Genomic DNA, 21,154 nt, shown 5'->3' on the forward strand with positions numbered 1-21,154 from the left:
AGAGAGTATAACATAAATATGAAGAATTAATGTAGTGTACCCTAGGAGCACACATGTTGGTTGTTTTTCCTCCCACCCCCACCCTTCAATGTATATGTTTTCCATTGTGGAAGATCATCAGCAAATAAGAAAAAAGTGTAAATGTTAAAGACTTTAGTCACAAATAAAGACAAGACCCTGTTATGAAATTGATACGCTTTTCAAAGGTTGCTAAGGGTGTTGCTTTGGTGTAGTCATGGCTAGTAATGGTGATAGAGCCGTTGCGTCTTCATCAGTCTCTAGAACTAATATTTTACGAGAGAAAATGGGCATTCAATATAGCCATCAGATGGTAGCATAATGGATGGGCGAGGACAAGCTTGTCCATGCTAGCGATAAACTAAATCAGTTGTTTTCCATATGCAGAAGTCTGTGAAGTTTTAGTGTGGTGTTTTAAACTACATCACCCTCAGTCTTCATATCTAGAACTTGCAGTAGTTTGCAGCACAAAAGATTCACTCACAAAATAATACAGAAACACAAAACCGGTGTGAGCTTGTAGGCAGAGATTACCACTCAATGCAGTTGGTAGAGAAACAAAAAATCTATTTGAAGGCTACAGTATTTCAGGTAATATTTAACACTGTACAGTACTCTGAATTCCCATAGCCAAGGAGGTTGGAAGTGTGTGTGGTTTGGCTGAGGATGGAACTTGAGGCTACTGTCTGAGCACCAGGAAAGTTCAGTGCACTTCTCAGGCCTTTCATTTAAGATTTTAGTTTTTATTTTTAAGCTGAGTTCTATCATTCTTTAGCTCATTCAGAGAGGATTTTAGCTGAGTCGTCTTATGTACAAGTAGATCAAACTACAGTTTTTGGTAATTTCCATCTCAAACAGAAAAATACTTTTTAGGGCGTGAATCAGCTAAACTAATGGGGGATGTGTTAAATCACTGACAAAGGAGTACTCAAAGATGTTGTAGGGGGGATGACAAGTTATTTTATTGCATAGAAATTGACTGGAAGAAATTCAGTCAGCAACGAAAATAAGGAAGTGATTGCTTGGATGCACAAATATTATTATACTTGGGTTTTACGTAAATCTGCTGGGCAGATCCCAATAGTCAGAATTTTGATCAGTTGATGTAGAATCAGAGAATCATAGGATACCAGGTTGGAAGGGTCCACAAGAATCATCAGGTCCAGTCTTTTTTGACAAAAGTACAGGCTGGACAAGATGGCCCAACACCCTGTCCAGCTGAGTCTTTAAAGTGTGCAATGTTGGGGCATCCACCACTGCCTTGGGGAGATTATTCCAATGGCTGATTGTTCTCATCATGAAAAATTTCCCTCTTGTGTCCAATTGGAATCTCCTCAGAAGTAACTCAGTCTTTGGCCCTCTTTCTTTTTTCTTGGTAGCCCAAGGCACAGACAGGCATCTATATAGTAAGGTTACCATAGTTTAACAAATCAGCCATGTTAACTAAATGTTCTTATGCTCTTTTTCATTGCAAATGCAATGAAAAAAAAAAGTAGTGTAAACCTGCTTTTTGGCAGAAGCAATTCAGTGTTGACAAAGAGTACCCTGAGATTGCAGATTTTACTTCTCATCAGCTACCAGTGAATAACATACATAGTTTTATTTAGAGGAATAATTAGCTATTGTTAATCTTCCCCTTTTATACAGTGAATTGGCGTCACAGGGGAGGTAAAGATAAGTGATTCTTAGAATTCCTTCTTAAAGTGGGAAGAAAAAAACGTACAAGAAGCACATGAGGAGGCCTGTAAACAGAAATAAGAAAATCACGTGTCTTTGAAATGTGATGAAGATAATTTTTTTGCAGAAGAGGGAGAAATGGTAAATGCAAAAGCCAAACTGTTTTGAAAAGAGCCAAGATATAATGATATTTTGGGAGGATGGGATTGTCAGTTTTTCAAGCAACAAAAAAAAAATGTATAAAACCTAGATGTTCAGGTAAGGCCAGGTTCCTTGTATCCAAGTGCTAAAAACTTGCTGATAGCAAAAGAGCAGCCGATGGGTGGATGAAGAAGGGCACATATTGAGAATACATACTGATAATATATTTATCTGTATTTCTATAAAAGACAGTGGCATGTCTTAGTTTTTATAAACCCACTTAATATTTTGGTAAGAAAGACCTTGCAGGCTTTTCAATGTTGTTTCTATTAATGTATTAGAAGACTGTGTGCAAAACACGTCAAAAACATAAAAGCAAAACTTAACCTTTCCTGAAATGTTTGAATGAACAATATTTCAGAGATTAAAATATTACCAAATATAAACTCAGTGTGATTTACTTAATTACAGAATTTGGAACTTTGCTGGCTTTGAAGACTTGGCAAGAGCTGTGGGCCTCAACTTTTAGGAGGCATTTGTGGTTAAATACTGGAGAGCTGACTCACTAGTTAAACAGTTTTGAGCCAGGCATCCTTTTCAAGAATCAAGCTTGATTCTCTCTTCCTCTTAGGCTCCATTACTTGGCTTGGTTGTTGTAGCTGACTACTTTATTTTCTCATCACTTTGCCTTTCTCCTTGATTCTGTATCCAAAAATATTTTCCATGGCAGAGGTGCTTAAAACTTCAGTCGCATTTCTGCTGTTTTGTTGTTGTGTAAAAATGATGCTTTTTGTATATGCTGTTCCTCAGAGGACATTTTTTTAAGAGGTTCAGATTTTCCAAGAATAAAATAATTTAGTGTGCTTGCTTGTTTAACCTAATGTCACGGTTTGGAGCTTGATATTCTGGCTGTTTCTTTTAAAAGGATATAGTTAATCTGGCAGATATTCACAGAAAACAATACGGTGGTGTGGATCTGGAGAAATTGTTTTAGTAAGAAATTGAAAAATATTTGCATGTGTGTAAGTTATTTTAAAAATGATACCAAGTAAAATATAAGCGGTGTTTCTCTGGAAGTTTAGAGTAAGAGGATTGTTTTTTGGAGAGCGATTAAAGAATCAAACAAGGAATGTTGTTCCACATCCTCAGAAGGATTAGTAGAAATGGTAGAGCAAAGAGCTTGTGTGTTCCTGTCCAAGATGCACGTGGATTTAAAAACGTCGAGTTTTTGAAATGTGCTGAGGTGAAGATTTGAAACTCCATTTCAGGCCACATATGTATTTATACACCTCTTGAATAGAGCAGTTGTGTCACCTAGTACCTGGATGAAATGTGTGTTTACCTTTTATATAGCATTAGGATAGGTCAAAATGTGGGGTGCCACACCTCAGAATAAGGACGGAATGCTGGTTTTAAAATGTCATGCTAGAGTGAAGTGGAGAGGTGTAAGATCAGTGTCGTATAAATCAGTCTCGAATGTCATGAAGTATGTAAGTGTTGACACAACATCGCTGCCTGCGGCCCTTCTCTCTGCTTGTCTAACTCAGCTGTTTAAGTTGGTCTTTAATCTTCATTTCTGCTGTAATTGTGGCAAATAGAAGAGCTTTTCTGTCAGAATGAGCATGGTTTTTTAAGGTATTACTAGTGAACAGTGTTCCGACAAATGTTTAACTAACTTACCTAAATTTGAGCATTTTGCGAAAATGATAACTTTTAAGGAGAACTGTAAAGAATTAATTTAATACTAACGTGCCATTTCAAAATTTTACATAGTGGCTCTTCAAGATCAGTTGGCAGTCCTGAATTTAAACAGACAAGGCTCCTAGTTTTTGGTTTGGTTGGGTTTTGGGTGCTTTTTTTTCCTCCTGTGTTTTACATGGCATTGGGTATTTTTTATACAGCACCAAAGCAAGGTGGGGTGGGGAGAAAGACGCAAAAAGTTGCTAATGACTTTGAATCCAAACATACTGAAACACATACAGCAAAACAGGCGGAATCATGAAGGAATGTGTGTGTTCAAAAGGGGGAGGAAGAAAAGGGAAGAAAGCAAGCCTCCTGTGAGGCTGAGGAGCAGGGGCTTGGCAGTGGCAGGAGGTGCTGCCGGAGGAATGTTGCTGAGGGAGCCGTTCCCAGTGCCATCTGCATCGGGCTCCTCGCCCCGTGTTCAGAGGGCTCCCAGAGCGGCGCGCCGAAGCGGCAACCTTGTGTGCTGCAGCTTGTGTGTGGTTGCAATAATTTTGTCTTCACAGGAGCCAGAAGGCTTTACAGTTTAGCTTGGGTTTTGCCAGTTTTGTCTCCCCCTCCCCCTTGAAAACGGCTGAAGAGAGAAAAGGAGTGTACCTTTATTACTGTATTTTAATCGTAAGTCTGACAACATGCTCGTTTATTAAAAAGCTTGAGGTAAAACTTCACCTGCTAGCATAAGCGAAGTTAGAAACTAGATTCTGCAACTTCACCTCTACCATTTATAATTGGTTTTCCGTAATTGCAGCCAGCGGCACCAAACTCTTTCTCAGCATGTTTAGTTTCTTGGATCTCCTTCATTGTCGTTTTTAACTCTGTTATGGTTTGTTAGCACTGTTGTTTTTTCATCCTTTTAGTACTTAAGCACCCTCAATATTAATTTTCTTAGTAATTGTTGCCAAGTGGATGAAGGGCAAGGATTATGTCTGACATTAGTGGAGCTTGCTTTACAATTAAGATGCCATCTCCCCAAAATGCATTTGCTGTTTCGGGTGAGTTGTTATTATGCTGTTGTTTACCAGACTGTGCAATGCAAGGGCCCTCCAGGACACCTGAAAGGAGTTGGTTTGAAGGATGGCAGCACACGTGGGCAGGCGAAGAGAGTGTTATTGCTGTATTTCTCAGGGGTTTCTTGCTGTTCTGCTGAATGCTCATGTGCCTTTAAACTGCTCTGTTTCCATGGGAGAGCGTTCCAGCTCTGGCACCTCTTACGTCTGTTCTGTCTCCAAATGTTAAAGTGAATTAGTCAGTCTTTGCTGATGTACAGATTTTGCCCCCCCTCCCCTGCCGCCAAATAATTATAAAGTGAAGAGGTCCTTTTTGTGACCATTGGGGGAATGAGGCTCTTGGAGCTGACCACACTCAGTAATAACTAGTTCAAGGCAAATGCTTTATTTTGATGCTACATCTCTTATGTGCATGTGAGGTCTGGTACGTGGGAGTCCCGTGTTCCAGAAACCTAAGTTTTGTTTTCCAGTTGAAAGAACTTGGCTTCATGGTAGTGAAGATACGCTAGCCAAAATAAATAGAAGGTCAAAGTATGGGCTATTTTAAGTCCTAAGTAGGATACCAGGATTCTTAAATCATATAGAATTTGCCACCATGGATTACATCACAACGCTGAAGACGCAGGATTTGCCACATCAGATAAAATGATTATCCATTTAAGTCCTTCTTTTAGTTAGTGATGAGATGGGCAGTATTTGGCTACCAGCAAAATTCAAAGGACAGATTTCAGTACCTTTTCTGCCTTCTTCACCTATCTTCTGGAAGGAATAAAATGGCAATGAACCAATCATTATTTTACTCAGTAACATTTTTCCTACATGGTAAGTTGGTTCATCTGTTTATTAGTCTGCTTGCTGTTTCAAATGCCTGTAGGACTTCTGCTTTCATTCAAAAGCTGGTTTATGTGCAGAAAGATTAAAGCTGCTTTGCTGTAGTGACAACTCTGGTTAACAAGCAGAGGATGTAATCAGTTACTTAGAAATTGTCTATATATAACCTGAAACACTCAGATTTCTACTCTCAGCTTGTACTTAATCTTTGAGGTGATGGTATCTAGGTGAAATTATTCCACGCTCTAGAATAAGCGTTAGCATCAACAGCGCTCCAAAACCGAGCTGAGAATATTACTTATCATAATGTATCTGTAGGGATTTGGCTGTGCCTTTCTTCAAGTATTTCCAATTGTGAGAGTTTAAAGAGGAGAAAGATGTACTGGAATGAGCTTTAAGGAGGGGCAGGTTCAATGCTGTGTGGCTCATCATGGGGCAGACAGAAAAACAGAAACCAGAAGTTGAGCGGAGTTACTAGCTTTTGAAGGAATTGAGTACGTAAGCTTCAGGTTTTGCCATAAGAAGATTTCAGGGTGGTAAAGATAGTGCAAATCTCGCCATCATTTGTGGTGAATTTTTAAATAGAGGATTTAACTCACAGTTCATGCAGTGTCTCTTAAAGTATGTGTTCCCTTTGACATATTAGGTCATCAATGTTCTTCATGAAGGATCTAGAAAAATAGGCTGCTTTATAAATTGCATCTCAGCCTTGCTGCTTATATCTTTGCAGGGTGGGAATTCACTGTTAAATCTAATTACACTGGCTGTAGTCAAATATCAAGAAATATTTAACATGGTAATGCAAGGGTGGAAATCATGAAACATGAAGAATGTAAAATCTGAAATGAATCAATTTATAGTTAGTAGTATTCTGTAAAAATTACAGAGGAAAAATAGGTCCTTAAGGAAAAAGTGTGGGAGAGGGAGAAAGAAAAAAAAAAAAGTAAGTTGCAGACAGCAATTTCTATCTGTAAATGTTTGACATTGTTTCTGTATACTGAAAGCCATAAAAAGAAAAAAAAACCAAACATTGATTTCTTTTAAAACAGAAGACAAGATATCCATAACATTCCTATAAGAAGCCACTGATCCAATTGTAATGAAATTAGGTTTCTTGTTTTGAATAGGTCACCTCTTGCCAAGTCGCTTGTGGTGTGACATTTGTCCTGCAGCACTTGCCAGGCAGGTGTCATGATGGAGGCTGTAATACCCACTCTGAATTGGGGATGCTGCTTCTCTGAGCATCTGTATAAACGTAAACCTCCAAACACTTGGGGGATGAGAATTTTGAACTTTGAGAGGAAATTGTCAAAGTTAGTTTTTCCTATTTCAAGGTGTTCAGTTGCCTAGCAAGTTATTTGTGATGTCTACTGCTACTGTCTATTGTAGATGCAATTTAGACAACCAGAATTTGAACTCTGTTTCTTACATACCAAATGGAAAGAGGTCAGTCTCTGTGGGGTGAAGGCATTGATTGGCAGTGTCCAGGTTACTGACCTAGAATACAGGATGAATCTGGTGCCATACTTCAACAATAAAAAACCTTTCCCTAGGTTTTCCTTCACACAGGGAGAATTTAATAGTAATAGTTTTGAGGAGTATAATGTTAATTTTTAAGGAGTTTTATAAGAGGTGACAATATTAACATGCTTGGAGGAAGGGAGAATGGGGAGTTTTACTTAATATTGAGCAATTTGTGCGTATTTTTATATAGCTATTAATAATTTGCCATTGCCATAACTTCTGATAATTCCCGTGCTCCAAGGCATCAAGAGAAACAACCTTTGGCACAATTTGAGTTTGAAACAGCTTGTAGAGTCTGTTCTTTTGAAGTTTTAAGAACCTAGGAAGAAAATGTGCTAGCCAATTCTGAATTTTCTAGCTCACACACACACTGGTTTCAGCAGAATACTTTTTTTGTTTTTAAGTAACAGTCGTCTTCTCATAGATGTATCTCACGTTCCCAAATAACTTTAATGTTTAAAAGGCCAGAGAGGACCCAAAATGGGGAGGAAAAGAAATTAATAATCTGCTTTGTAACTGCTAAGATCATGTAATACCAAACTGCAGCAAACAAAAGTCTGCAGCAAAAAGAACAATTTGAAAAAATGAATTTGGAAATATCTGAAGGTTTGGGTTTTAAAAAGAAGTAAATGTTTGACATTCTGACTGTTCCCCAGGCAATAAATTGAATTTATTTCATAGAAGGCAGTTATGATATTGAAACCTTCCTGGGCTCGGTACAGATGACAACCATTACATCGTCTGTTCCCTCCACACCCTTCCCAAGTATTGGACTTTTCCCTTGCAAAAACTTAAGGGTTTTTCCAGAAGCTGTCGAGTACAACTAATTCCTCTCCCCTCTACACCCCTCTCCCATTTTTTTTTGTTTTGTTTACTGGATTTATTATCAAGCATTTATTATCAAGTTAAGAAAGAAGCAGGTGTTGAAACAATTCATAGAACTTGCATTCTAAGAGTGTGTTAATAAAACTTCAAATTGAATACAGTCTCTTTGTTCTTTGATAGTAAACAGCTGTGAGAACCCAATTCTGTAGTTCTGAAATACTCGAGTATTGTAGCATTGGTGCAGGTGAAAAAAAAAATCTTAAATTGACTTAATTTTTGCGCTTTCTGAATGTTAATGATTCATTTCAGTGTTGGTATAACGCACGGCTGGCTAACTTGCTTCAAGCTTAGGTAAACCATGGGTAACTCTTTACAATGTTTATGGAACACATTTTGAGAAATGTATTTTAGGAAGTGGCAGAGTTTAAACTATGAGCGTCAACATCCTTGTGTTGTTATTGAGGACAAAAGAAATATGAAGACTTGGGCAGTTTCAAATTTTAAATATAATGAACGATTTGAACAATACTATTCTACTCAGTATGCTAAATAGAGTTGTTAAAATAAATTAATGAAAAAGGTGAAATACTCCTGATTTTGATTTATCCATCTGTCAATAAGCTTGCAATTTTAATATACCTCCAAACCTCAGCATTTCTGTTAGTTTGAGTTTTATCATAACTGCTTTATTTCCACAGAAATTGATGTTAAACGTAGAGGGTTTGATAATGATTTTTTTTCTTCTACTCTACCTTTTAAACTAAATATTTAAATAAGAGTAGGAAGTAAGAGTGCACAGGAGTTTGGTGTTCTAGTGATTTGGATTATGATCTTATTTTTATTAATACCATAGGCCAGACGAAACCCAGAATCTTTGAAAATGGTGGATGCTTATGCTTCAGGATTTTGAAAGTAGACAGAATCTTTCAAACGGAGTGACTTAGAATATTATAGGCAAGCATGGTAGTAGAAGTATGTGTTTATATAGTCTAGCTGTGGAGCAAATATTATGAATTCTTGATACTATGCTTGATAATACACTAACAAATAGATGCAAGTGCTTGTTAGCCTGAGTGTGAACAATCTGCCACAGGCACCTTAATCCATTTACTTCATTAGATTAATGGATCTTTCCAGATACTGCAGTTTCTGGAGGAGGAAAAATTCCCAATCATAATCTTAACAACCTAAAGTTCTATTAACGCACTTCAGTATATTTTGTACTTGTAGGTCTGAGAGGATGACATATCCAAGATCTAGTAATGTGGCAGGTAGTGGCTTGAAAGGCTACTTTTTCTTTCAAAGACAATATGTGGAAAAGATCAGTTTACAGACAAGGCACCTTTGCTCCTCCCTGCCTCTTCTGAGGTTTGCTATGGTTTGGGGTTTTTCCTTCCCTGATTTTTAAAAGATATGGGCTATAAATTAACGCATACTGAAAATATCCTCCAGAGTTAATGTTTGATTCTGCAGCCAAAGCATGCAGAACATAGTGAATGCCACTTTCTAGATCAGCTGTGCAACTGTGAGCCCACTTTAATGGGGTGACCAGTTACCATGAGTGAAAAGAGAAGTTGCAGCTTGTCCACATGGCCTTTGTTGCAAATGTTAGAGTTTCTACAAGCTTTTGACTTTTTAAAAAAATTTATTTTAAAAAGGTACCTACTGTGTTTACACTGGTGCCTTGTCTTCCTTGACTTTTCAGAGATTAGCATAACTTGTTGCCACTGCTTAGTCTATAAGGGAAAGAGATGTGTTTTACTTGACAAAGCCAAATAATGTATCTTACTGAAGTTATGGCAGTTCCTATTTTTCACTCCTGTTAACAAGGTTTAGATAAGGGCTGGTCCACATTTGTCTTGCCTGGGATTTTTACCTTGAAATGCCCTAATGAATGTGTGTTAGGGAGAAGCAGAAAATACTCTCCATCCCCTTCCCCCTCCTTGCTTGACTGGACCCAACCACCACTGATGCTTCATGAACGGGAAATCGCAGCTCCTAAATTTGACATTGTAGACATAACCGAAACTCTTAATTTTGGGGGTTATAACTGTGAAAATGTCTGCTTCTCCTTGTATGTGTAAATTTGGGTAAATATTTTGCAATCCGGGAAGATTTAAGAAAAATCCCGAACAGAGTAAATAGCCAACTTGTAATTGGAAACAACTGGTTGGAGATTTTTCTTATTGCTTTACATTTTAAAGAAGTTAGGTGCTGTACATTTGTGTGCTTTATTTTATCCATTAAAAACTCTGTTTAAGATAATTTAAGAATTATTCTTAGCTAACTGAAACAGGCTAGTCTGCTTTAGGTAGCCAAACCATGTGAAGGTTTTAAAACTTTGGTAGAAAAATATCAGGGTAAATACCCAGTGCAAACACACCTGCATTAGTGTAGCTTGCCTGTGAAAATTTTTGATTTTATTATTTTTCTAATGACTACCTGCAAGATTCCCCCAGATTGAGTGGGTCAGGCTTTCTGCTTTGTCTTTCCTTTCTCCTGTCCTGAAGGTTTTAGAAGGGAGTTTAGTAATCTGAGTAAATTCCAGTAACTAGCCCTAGGGATTAGGTTTTCTGAACACTGGGCAGAGGTGACTAAGGCTGTGATTCTGTTCCCAGCTGGCCCTGGCACTTGCCAGACTCTCTGCTGTGCTGGGTTGGTGTGCTAAGGCAACAAAAATCTAACCTGACCAAAAAACAAATTAGACAATACCAGCTAGATTGGGTAGGGCTGTCACAGAACCAGAACCCGTGTGTGGTGCAGAGGGATAGATCTTTAACAGAACTGTCTACAACTTTGTCCAAGATCAATAAAGCTTATGGCGAAAGGGCAAATGTATTACATGAAGGGCTGGTGACTTGCTGCAAGTTCCTGATGCTAAATACCACTTATGCACAGCAGAGAATCTTTATGTTAAGTATGTGTTTGTAAATATACATATCCATCAAACAGTTCAATAAGGTTATCCTCTGTACCCTCGTGAAATCTAGGTTTTAGTTTCAAGTTAAATACTTTTTTTTAAAATCTCTTATGACACTGCACTAAAAATTTGCTGAGTCTGTCATCCTTTTTGGTTAACTAGGAATGGCTTTATTGGGTCAGGTGTGAAGCATCAGTTTGTATAGGATCCTGTTTCTGACAGTAAGTAGTAAATTCTGACAGCCAATAGTAAATATATAGGGAAGGGAATAGTAAGAAGGAGTGTTTTAAGATCATTCTCTAATACCCTTCTAAGAATCTGCAGTTTAGAGACTTTTTGAGCCAGATGTGACATCCTTGAGTGTAAAAGCTCTTCATGGAGACATATATATATATATATATATATATATATATTTGTGATTCTGTTTTATATATACATATATATGTATATATAAAATATGTATTTCTTTCTTTGTATTTGTCCAGTTACTTTCTGAATCTTTACATTTTTGAACTCATTTCCACAAGACATGGATGACAGTTTAACTATATACCATGTGCAAAAACTACTTTTGTGGTGTTTGTTTTGGTTTTGTATGTGTTTGTTTGTTTGCTTGTTTTCCAGCCTACTCCTTATTAATGTCAGTTGCTGCTCCCTAAAGCTTGCATTTGGAAAATAGTTGGGCTTTTTTAATCTTTACCATGTCACCTATAATTCAGTACTCATCATTTCTGTGGCCTGTGTGGTCCCTTTTTGCATGCTGAGCACTTCTAGTAGCATATTTCTGGTTTTACTGTATATTTTTTATGGGGAAGGCATGATTGCATAAATTAATACATATGTGGATGCACTGTGTATTCATTCAATAGAATTATATTTCTGTTCCGACTCTTCTTTCTGAACAGTTCTGCTTCATGTGCTTTATGATAATTATTGAGCTAATGTTTTCACTGAACGATGTGAATCCATGACTGATCTGCCTTCCTGACAGATAGAGCTCCTTTGCTGGGTACATTATTTTGCATTTACCAGTACTGAATGTATGCTGTTCTCCTGCACAATCCCTCCATAGTAAGAACATTCTGCAACTCTTACAGTGATGGGGCCTGGGATGAGCTTGGGACTATGTTACACTTGATACTATGCAGAAAAGAAGAGTGTTTTAGTTTCCCAAAGTGCTTTTAATTCAAGTCCAAGGCAGCGGATAGCAGATGAATACAAAGAATTCCAGCAGCCTTGATAAGCAGAGCTGTAGTGATCTCAAACATGTTGGCACTGACCTCCTGAAAGGCTGATAAGGAAGGCTAGTAAAGCCCATTTTAGCCCTTCTCTTGAGTTCAAGAAGCAGCCTCAAAGGAAACACCAAGTGCTTGTTTGGCAGTTTTACAAATGGAGAATGGAGGCTGCCAACTGTCAGCCTGATGGAAGCAGGAGTTGAACTTGCAGTGGTAAATGTGAGAGGAGAGCGAGTATGAGAATGATCGGGCGGGGGGGCTGGGGAAAGGTGAAATCAAGCAATTTATGGTCAAAGTCATGCAGCAAGAATGAGAGGGAAACAAAGAAAGGGTGAGGTGTTAGCCGTACAAGTCGGCATTGGTATGCGTTCAGCAGGAGAAGCAAGAGGGAGTTAAGCAGAATTGGATGTATTCTATTTGCTGTGGTTTGGTTGATATATGCTAAAGATAATCGGAACTTTGCATCTGTCGTGTCCACACACTACTTTGGGTAAGGAGTGAGTAGATGATGAGTCGAGTTGCCAGTGTGACAGGCTACACTGCAGAAAGGGACACCAGATTATTTTCTTCCAAGACCAGATAGGCACTAAAATGCTGGGAAAGCTCTATGAGATCTGTTTATTGTCTGCAACTCCACTTAAGATGCACTCTGGCCATGAAGACCTCACTTGACATAGTATTGCTAAAATAGAAAAAACATATGTATTTTTATTACTTTACTAGCTGGCATCTTAAACCCAAGAAAAAATACATTTTTATGTACTCTTCTAGTTCTAGGTCCAATGATTAGTTCTGTGACAAGACATCATGACACTTTGAAGTATGACAGAAGCCCTGATGCTGCAGCAGAGCCTGGGAATATTAATGGCCAAATCTAGGTGAGTGATTTTTAACTCTGCCAGTTCCTTACCTATTTAATTTCTTCCTGTTAGCCTTGGTTCACATCTCTCCTTTGAGCAGCGTTACAGTTGTTGGTTTTCTGAACTATTACCGTTAGAGACCGTTACTAGAGACAAAATAACGAGCTTTTATGATTATTGATCACATGCCCTTTCTTTGTTGTTCTTGGGATGCAGTAGCTATATTTCCTATGCCTTCACATGCTACATATTTTCACTTGCATCTCTAGTGATTTCTCCTGAACTGCTTCACAGTAAGTTGTCTCTTTGAGTTTGCTAGCACCTCCCTCCAGCAGATTTGATCAGTTATCTTTTTGACGAATGCAAAGGCAATCATGATGCTGTAACAGCATCCTGCTATCTAGTTTTGTTTCCACTTTGTCAAAAGGTTTTGGGAGGTTTAAGACTGGACTTTATTAACTGTAAGCATCTGTGCTTGAAGGCTAATAGAGGCTTCTGTTTTGCAACACTTGAGTGCTGTATGGACCAGAGCTTGAAAAATCTTAGCTGCAGATCTATATTATATTTGTTGTTAATCTGCATTGCAGCTATTTTCACATTTTGCTGTCTTGAGCGGTGTATTCTCAGAATGAGGAGGGTAGCACATGAATGTTACTGTAGTGAGGAATTGTTGGGTGCCAGGGTAGGAAATTAGTAATAGATGTCCTTAGCTGTATCTACCTTTCTAAATAAAACAGGCAGAAATCTTCAGGGGAAAAAAATGGAGTAGTTAAAATAACAATGAAATATATGTGTGAAGACTCTCAAAAGTAGTTTGTAATTGAGAGACTGAAAAAATTCAGGACCTCTCATCACTTTGCAAAGAAACACTTGTATGTAGCATAGCTCTCTGCAAGAGTAGAAGCCAACAACCAACCCTCTAGTTCCATGTTGAGTTAGGGGAAAAAAGCTCCGTCATATTAATGTGTGTTTTCATGTTATGGCCAGGAATGACATTAAAGAATCCATGATTTTGACGGAGTCTGTCTCTTTGTTACTGGATTAATCCAAGCCATGCTGTTATTCTTTCTGTTCAAGTTCTAAATTGCACCTCTGCAGATTTGTACAGATTTATCTAGTCTCTAGAGCAGCAGCTTTTGGGTGGCTTTTCTGGTCAAGAAGATGAGAAGAGCTAGATGTGCTGCCTTCTATTTCTTGCACCTTATTTCTCAGCAGACTAAAGAGCTACTTGGATACTACCATTGCATGCTAATAATACAAATGCCTGTCTAGAAAGCAAGTCCCAGTTTTCTTAAAGTGACATCTGATTTTTTTTCCCTTTTAGTCAGAAAAAGTTATTAACCAGTTCTGTCTTCCTTCTTCTTGATTCCTAATATGTCTTCTTTTGACTTACTAGCTCTCTTCCAGGATTTTGCCCCACTTTCCATTTGTGTAGTGGAAATTTTAGTTCTTATCCAATACCAAGGTCATGCAAATGGGTTTTCTTTTGCCTCATATTCTTATATTTAAGAAACACAAAACTTACTACTTTCTGCAAGGTGGTAGAGGGAGGAGAAGCAAGTTGTGAGATTTGGTTCTATGAACATTTTCTCATACTGTTTTATGAAAGTTTTGCCATACATAAAAAATAGATGAAAATATCAAAAATATCAGATGTGTATTTTTGTTTCCTTAATTTAGCCGTGCTGTTCTGTGTTGGTTGAATATTTTACTGTTTTATGGCAAATGAAATAGACTGTGTAACACAATCCAAACCTTAATAGAAACAAAAACCCCCAAGTTTTAAAATATTTGTGTTGAATGTGGATTTTCTTTTTCCTTCCCCGGACTTTGATTCCATAGTTTTATGTACATTGCTATATGGGAAGCATTTAAAAGTGGAAGCACAGAGAGCCTCACTGCACAGCTGCCAGCACAGGGCTGCCTCCAGGCCTGGAACGCCTCCACGCTCCCCTGCAAACCAGCCCTGGAGCTGCCAGAGCCAGGGAGCCTTTCAGGAGCACCGTGCTGGCTGTTTGTCTTGCCTCCAGCAGCCCAGGGCTTGCGTGGGCCTCATGAGGGCTGTGCGCCCCAGTTTAAGCTTGGGGAGTGCTCGTTCAGATGGAACCTGAGTCAGGTAGTTGCCTTGTATAAAGGCCCTAATTTAGGAGATGAGAATCGCACCCAGTAAGTTTTTGGGTTTTGTTTTCCATCAAGCTGCTACCATGGGAATTAAGATGACAACTCAAACTGGTCTGTTTGGTAGTAACGTCAGGTTGAATTGTGGTAGGACTTACGCAGCTTGGTGTTGTCGCCCCTTCATGCCAAATCTAACTTCACTGTTTAAAAATATTTGTAATATTAAGTTTATTTTTTTAATTACTTGTCACTGCAAAATTCATCATGAAGACTTATAATTTCAGAGAGCAATTTGTGTTGGGTTGTTTTGTTGATGATACTGTATTTTTACTTAACTAAATAATAATTTTTACTTTTTTGTATCCCCTTTAGACATCACATGGTCTTCTAAAGAAGTCATGGGTAGCTGTTGTAGCTGTCCAGATAAAGAAACTGTCTCAGATAACCATCGAAACAAGTTTAAGGTAAGCAGCTGACATGGTATGCTGTGAACTATTTTGTTGTTTTCTTGCAGAGTAGGTCTGTGGTGGAAAAAAAAAAATAAATGAAAATAGGGAGAGCATTACTGAACGGTTAAAACATGGCACAGTTGCAGATGTGTCTGTGGCTACAGGTTTCTCTTGCCCCTTTGAGAAATACTCTCTTGCCAGCAGTGACAGGAATTCTCTAGACAGTCTGGGTTTTTTAATGACGGTTTTAATCTTCAGGAAGGAGAAGAGGCCCTGTGCTTTGGGTCCATCTCCATGTCAGCCGGTAGGGCCCAAGTAAGTGGTGTTGCCTCTGGAAGGTTATGGAAGTTAGGAAGGGAGTCGTAAGCATTAAGGAAGAGCTGTTGGAGAACTGTGATTATGAGCCTGGATATGGGGCCAGCAATGGAAAATTTTAGGACTGCTGGTTTTACTTGAACATCACTACTGACTGTAGCATTTTGAGAACTTTTATCCTCTACCTGAAGAAATTTTATTGATAAACATGCTTCTGTCTCTTACGTCTCTGGAATTTGTAAGCTTGTGAACACTTGTTCATGTGCTTAACATGCTTAATGTAAAGCTGCTGACGTCAGTGACTTTAAGTAAATATACCTTTGCATAGTCACACAAATAAGATTTGCTTCTGTGCTCCAAACTGTCTCTGTGAGTTGGCAAACGAATGTAATGCTTCCATGGTGAAAAATGATTCATGCGTTGCCTTAGGGCAACACTGAAATGAGCTTTAAAGCCATGGGAATTTCTGGAAATGTTTAATATTATCAGTACAAAAAGCTGAAGGATAGAATATTTTTCTGGTTTCTTGCTTTTTATGCATTTGACATCACTTTGTGTAACTAGTTCCTATTTTTTTTCTCCTCGCAGAATTTCTCTATTGTTGGTGTGGGTTACTGATTTAGCAGCAGGGGGGAGTAGATGAAAGAATGTAATTTGCAAAATGAAGAAAGTTGGCGTAATCCTCAGTGGCAGATGAAACTATTCCTAATTCTTTTCAATTTACTAGGTTTCAAGTTGTCTCTTGAAGGAGTAACATTAATTGATACCATAGGGAAGATTTTTTGATAGCCTTTTTATTGGGTAAGAAAGAATCCCACTAAAAGAGTATTGTGAGATAAAATACATGCAGAGGAAATACACATTGTCCAAATTCCATGAAAGATGTGGATGACCTCCAACTGGTTGAAAAGCAGAAAGAATAAGAGTTTAAGCTTTATACACATGTTTTCATGCCAGATAACCATAGGGTACTTGAATTATTTGTTGATGTTAAAAAGGCATGAAAAAAAATCTAAACCAGTGTGGTGATTCAGCATAGTGCAAAGCTATACAGGTATGTGAAGGAAGCTTTATCTTGGAGCCCCTTATCCTTTTTCATTCCTTTTCCCAACTGTAAGTGGGGTTATATGACAAAGCAAATATTTATTTTAGGAATGGGGCTCTGAAGGATTCCATTAGCTGGGGTATGCCTTATCTGTGTGGAAATACTAGAATACGTACATAAAGCCAATTCAAAAAAAAACCCCAAACTTATGTATCTCTTCTATTTAAAATTTCTCCTCAGATTTTACAACGATGTTATGCAGTCTCATTCATATTGCTTTAAAATGTCTATTAATTCTGTGCTGGGGGAGGAAAGGAACTGGTTTGGTGAGGTTTGTTTTTTTAAAGACTTTTACCTTAAGGATCGTAACTCATGCCACAAGGCAGATGAAGCACGTAGGTGAAACATTAACATTATTAGTAATGGTATTGGTGCTCAAAAGAGTCCTTACCTAACGCTATTAAACTTCTCTTTTTATAGGTCATTAATGTGGATGATGATGGTAATGAACTGGGTTCTGGCATAATGGAGCTTACAGATACAGAACTAATTTTGTACACCCGTAAAAGGGACTCTGTAAAATGGCACTACCTCTGTCTCCGTCGCTATGGCTATGACTCAAATCTTTTCTCTTTTGAAAGTGGCCGAAGGTGTCAAACTGGACAAGGTATGTGGAATTTTTGCATACAAAGCTTTTTGGTGGTGGAAGATGTTTTAAAAAAGTATGTTTACCTATTCTTTGGCAAGGGTTATAAAGGCTGTAGTTTGAATGTGGTTTCTGAAAAGAAAAAAGTAAGTTACCTTATGGCGAATGGTCTTACGGTCAAATCAGGATTTGAGTTGCACGTAGTTTTCGGCATTGTCAGTCTGGAACACTTCATGTATGTGTGGATACTTCTGGTCAACTTGGGAGATGGTTTTGACAGGGAGATTCTCCTACCTTAGAGGCTGACTTGACTTTCGGGGAGAGGCAGTGAAACCTGAAACTGTGGAGGAATCTCCTCAGAATTCAAAGAAATCTCTATTTTTAGATTCTTAAAGGACTGGAGCATTGGCATGGGTTGAATGTTCCTACCCTTCAGTAACACACTTGGGTTTCGTCTTCGTCCTAAAACAAATGCCACTTTCATTTCTATCAGTGACATCATTCTCAGACTTTGACACATTTTTCTATGAAGTGTGTGAACTCCAGCTACGCTCAGTTATTTTCTGTGTGGCTTTAACTGGGAAAAGGTGGTTTACCTTTCAAGTTCCCAGATCATGCCTGCCTTGCCCAAGGTTGGCTCCCAGTGAGAAAATTGAGGCTTTTCTCTCTCCCCACTGCAGTGCTGAGGAAATAGCTGTTTTGGCTGAACTCTCTGCCTCTTTTTGCATCTTTCTGCCTCGATGTAGCTGTGTGTAGTTGGAATTCTTATGGTTCACACTTTGTGAAATGAAGTTTTTATCAGTAATGGTATCTAGCAATTGCATTTTTTTTAAATTTCACTGTAAAAAATCAGGAAGTTGAAAGCGCTTGATAATAAACAATCTTCATTGTCCAAGCAGAGGTAAAGACAGGTGTGTTTTGTTTTGTTTTGAATAAGAGTTTAGAAGGCATTCTGAGCTCATCTCCTAATGAGAAATAGAGATATTTTCAAGTGTTGTGGTATACTCCATACTAAACTAACTTTTCAGACTTCTAAGAAAGCAATAAACTTTGTTTGGAAGAAAATCGTTTTATTTGATTTTACAGGTTTAATTTACTGCTGCTTCTAAACATGTAAAATAGATACTAATAAAATTCCATTGAAAATACTATTTTGAAGGTTCTTTTCCCTGGCCTATTAGCACATCTGCAAATTTTTCCACCAAGTCTAATTGACTTCCCTGCTTCCCTCCTGTTTGTTAATAGAGAAGATTAAGCAGGCTGTGTGAGCAGCAGCCCTTTCCTCCCTCTTTTGTTTCTTGCCTGCCTTATGTAATATTAAAATACTGTGAATATTGAGAAAAAAAGAAATCTGGCAAAAAATGTTCTTTTTGCTTCCATTTTGCAATGGAGCATTGTTCCTCAGACCTACACTGGCTTTTGTGGGCACAGTTGCAAAACTTAATCTTCACTTGGTGAGATGACTGAGGAGTTTTTCATTTGAGAATACTCTCAGTACTGCCCCACAACTTTTACCGATTGCATGAGCCAACATTCTTGTTTGTGTTTTCCATTTAATCTCAAATTATACCTATTGATAAGTTGTCAGAATGCACTGATGGTGAAACATTGAGTTTGTGCTAGGTATTAAAAACCTTCAAGACATGTTTTGGGCGCACAGCTAATAGATAATTCGGGACAGAAAACTTGGAGGAGCTGGTGTGTCACCATATTGTGTAAGGGACAGATCACATTGTATTTAATGTGACTGTATTTAATAAAAATGAAGGTTTCATCAAGTTGTTTTTGCTTGCAGTTTCCGTGCCAGTTTGGTTCATCTCATATTTTAAGGAATCAGCAATTTGGAATCACTTTTTTTAAACAAAGGGATAAAGGCAGCTGAATTTCTCAGAAACATACTGGGAGCTTTTTAAAGCTTGTGAACCTTTTTTTCTCCCTTAAGAATTAAGTATCCAGTGTGAATTTTCAGAAATAATTAAAAAGTTAGGTGTGGAGTATTGCACTTGAGCTGGATCATGAGTTGGGGACATGTAGCAGAAGCAGCTCTACAGCTGCCGTGTTGCAAGCATGAAGCTTATTCACTACACCAGCAGAATACTAATTGCTGAGCATCATTCCTCTTAGCCCATTTGGTATCTTCCCAGCTGCTTTTTTATGAACTTCTCCCATGTGAAGCATTTCTCCTGGTTCTGATCTGTCACAGTTCTGCATCCTTAAATAAAGATACGATGATAGTAATTGCCAGCGTATTATCCTAATTGCACGTAGAGAACAAACTATATGGGTAGGTAGTTTTTAGTAAAGAGTGTTTTAAGACTGTAATACTCACTTGAAAAAATGAGCACCTGCACCCACGGTTAACAAGCATGTCAACTTTAACTTCATGCTTTCAATGGAAGAATAATCCAAAGCTGCGACTTTGCTGGTGAGGGTAAGTTGGGGCGCTCCCTGCTGTTTCAAGGCAAAGTGGCACAATACATACGCAAAATAGATGGTATTGCTGCTAACTTTGTGTTCTGTGTTTATCCTTTAGCCTAAAGCAATTAGTTTGTTGCTGTCTGTTTCACACAGTTTGTCTTAGTAGCTTTTCATTGTAATCTTCTTAAAGAAACTAAATTTTACCCAGTGTTTAAATCCTTCTTTCCAGTTGTGCAGGTTTCTTATTTTTATGGTAACTTAATAGAAATCTGGTTTAAAAAATATGACCTTGTAGCACCACAGTAGTTTCATTTAAATATATATATGTATATATTTAACAGGTATCCTTTATATCATCTTAAAAAAGAAAAAATCTTGCCCTGTTGTTTGGTTTGGTTTGGTTTTAACCCCCCATTTAGCACTCAAAACTTAGTTTTGATTTTAACTGAATCATTTTTCTAATTTAACTTTTGGTGCATGGGAATCTTATTCTTCAAAGGTTCTTGTAGTAATTTTGTGTGTTTTGATGCAATTAAAGTTTCTTAACGTTTTTGCTTCTTTAACAGGTATTCATTACATGGATTCCAGTTCTATTGTTTGAAAGTTATATACGTTTTAAGGCATGTTTCGTATGTTAAAGGATTTTGATTTTTTTTCTTGTGTACTTATAGGAATCTTTGCCTTTAAATGTGCACGTGCAGAAGAGCTATTTAATATGTTGCAAGAGATAATGCAGAATAATAGCATAAATGTGGTAGAAGAACCAGTAGTAGAAAGGAATAATCATCAAACTGAGTTGGAAGCTCCAAGAACCCCTCGAACGCCTACCAGTAAGTATGGTTACACTGTCAGATGACATACCTGAATGTAATGTGCTACTTGGCTTTAAATTAGTTTCCTTTTTAATTACTTGAAGATTTAGTGCAAATTAAATGCTATTTTCAGCTAAGAGGCTAATTACCAGTAATGCACTCGCTTGAGGTACTTGCTGAGGATTCTCTTTTGACAATCTTAAGTCTTGGGAACAAAATTGCCATCGTCAAGTTATTCAGCTTTAAGAAATAAGTTTTGGGAACTTAGTTGTTGCATAGGTATACACTGCTTTAGTGCACACCTGTTGAGTTGCTTTATCACCATATTTTACTTGTAGGATTTCTGAGAAATGTTAATATTGGGCGATATTCCAACCTTTTTATTAGGAAAAAAAGTGATGGTAATATCACTTGTATAGTGGTTTTGAAATCTTTCTTTTGCTACGGGTAGATGGATGAGTAGAGTGAAGACCTTGTAAAAATAGCAGAGGTTTTTAAGTAATCCGAGGCACATGGCTTGATATTTGAAATTAGGAATTCCAGGTTATTGATTATTTCAGGGAAAGCTTC

At 37.8% G+C, this 21,154-nt stretch overlaps 1 protein-coding gene across 7 annotated transcripts in view; it reads left to right on the top strand.

Annotated features, from left to right (window-relative positions):
* Nucleotides 1-21,154, top strand: part of FRS2 (fibroblast growth factor receptor substrate 2) — a 57,949-nt gene that overhangs the window by 26,293 nt on the left and 10,502 nt on the right. For all 7 annotated transcript variants that reach the window (XM_065039787.1, XM_065039811.1, XM_065039804.1 and 4 more), the window contains 4 exons: nt 12,693-12,799; nt 15,272-15,363; nt 17,189-17,375; nt 20,444-20,602. In XM_065039787.1, the coding sequence (XP_064895859.1) occupies nt 15,298-15,363; nt 17,189-17,375; nt 20,444-20,602 (412 nt within the window). In that variant the 5' untranslated portion in view covers nt 12,693-12,799; nt 15,272-15,297. The remainder of the gene's footprint in view (nt 1-12,692; nt 12,800-15,271; nt 15,364-17,188; nt 17,376-20,443; nt 20,603-21,154) is intronic.

This window comes from Columba livia, chromosome 1 (genome assembly GCF_036013475.1).
Source record: "Columba livia isolate bColLiv1 breed racing homer chromosome 1, bColLiv1.pat.W.v2, whole genome shotgun sequence".
NCBI classification, from domain to species: Eukaryota; Metazoa; Chordata; class Aves; order Columbiformes; family Columbidae; genus Columba; species Columba livia.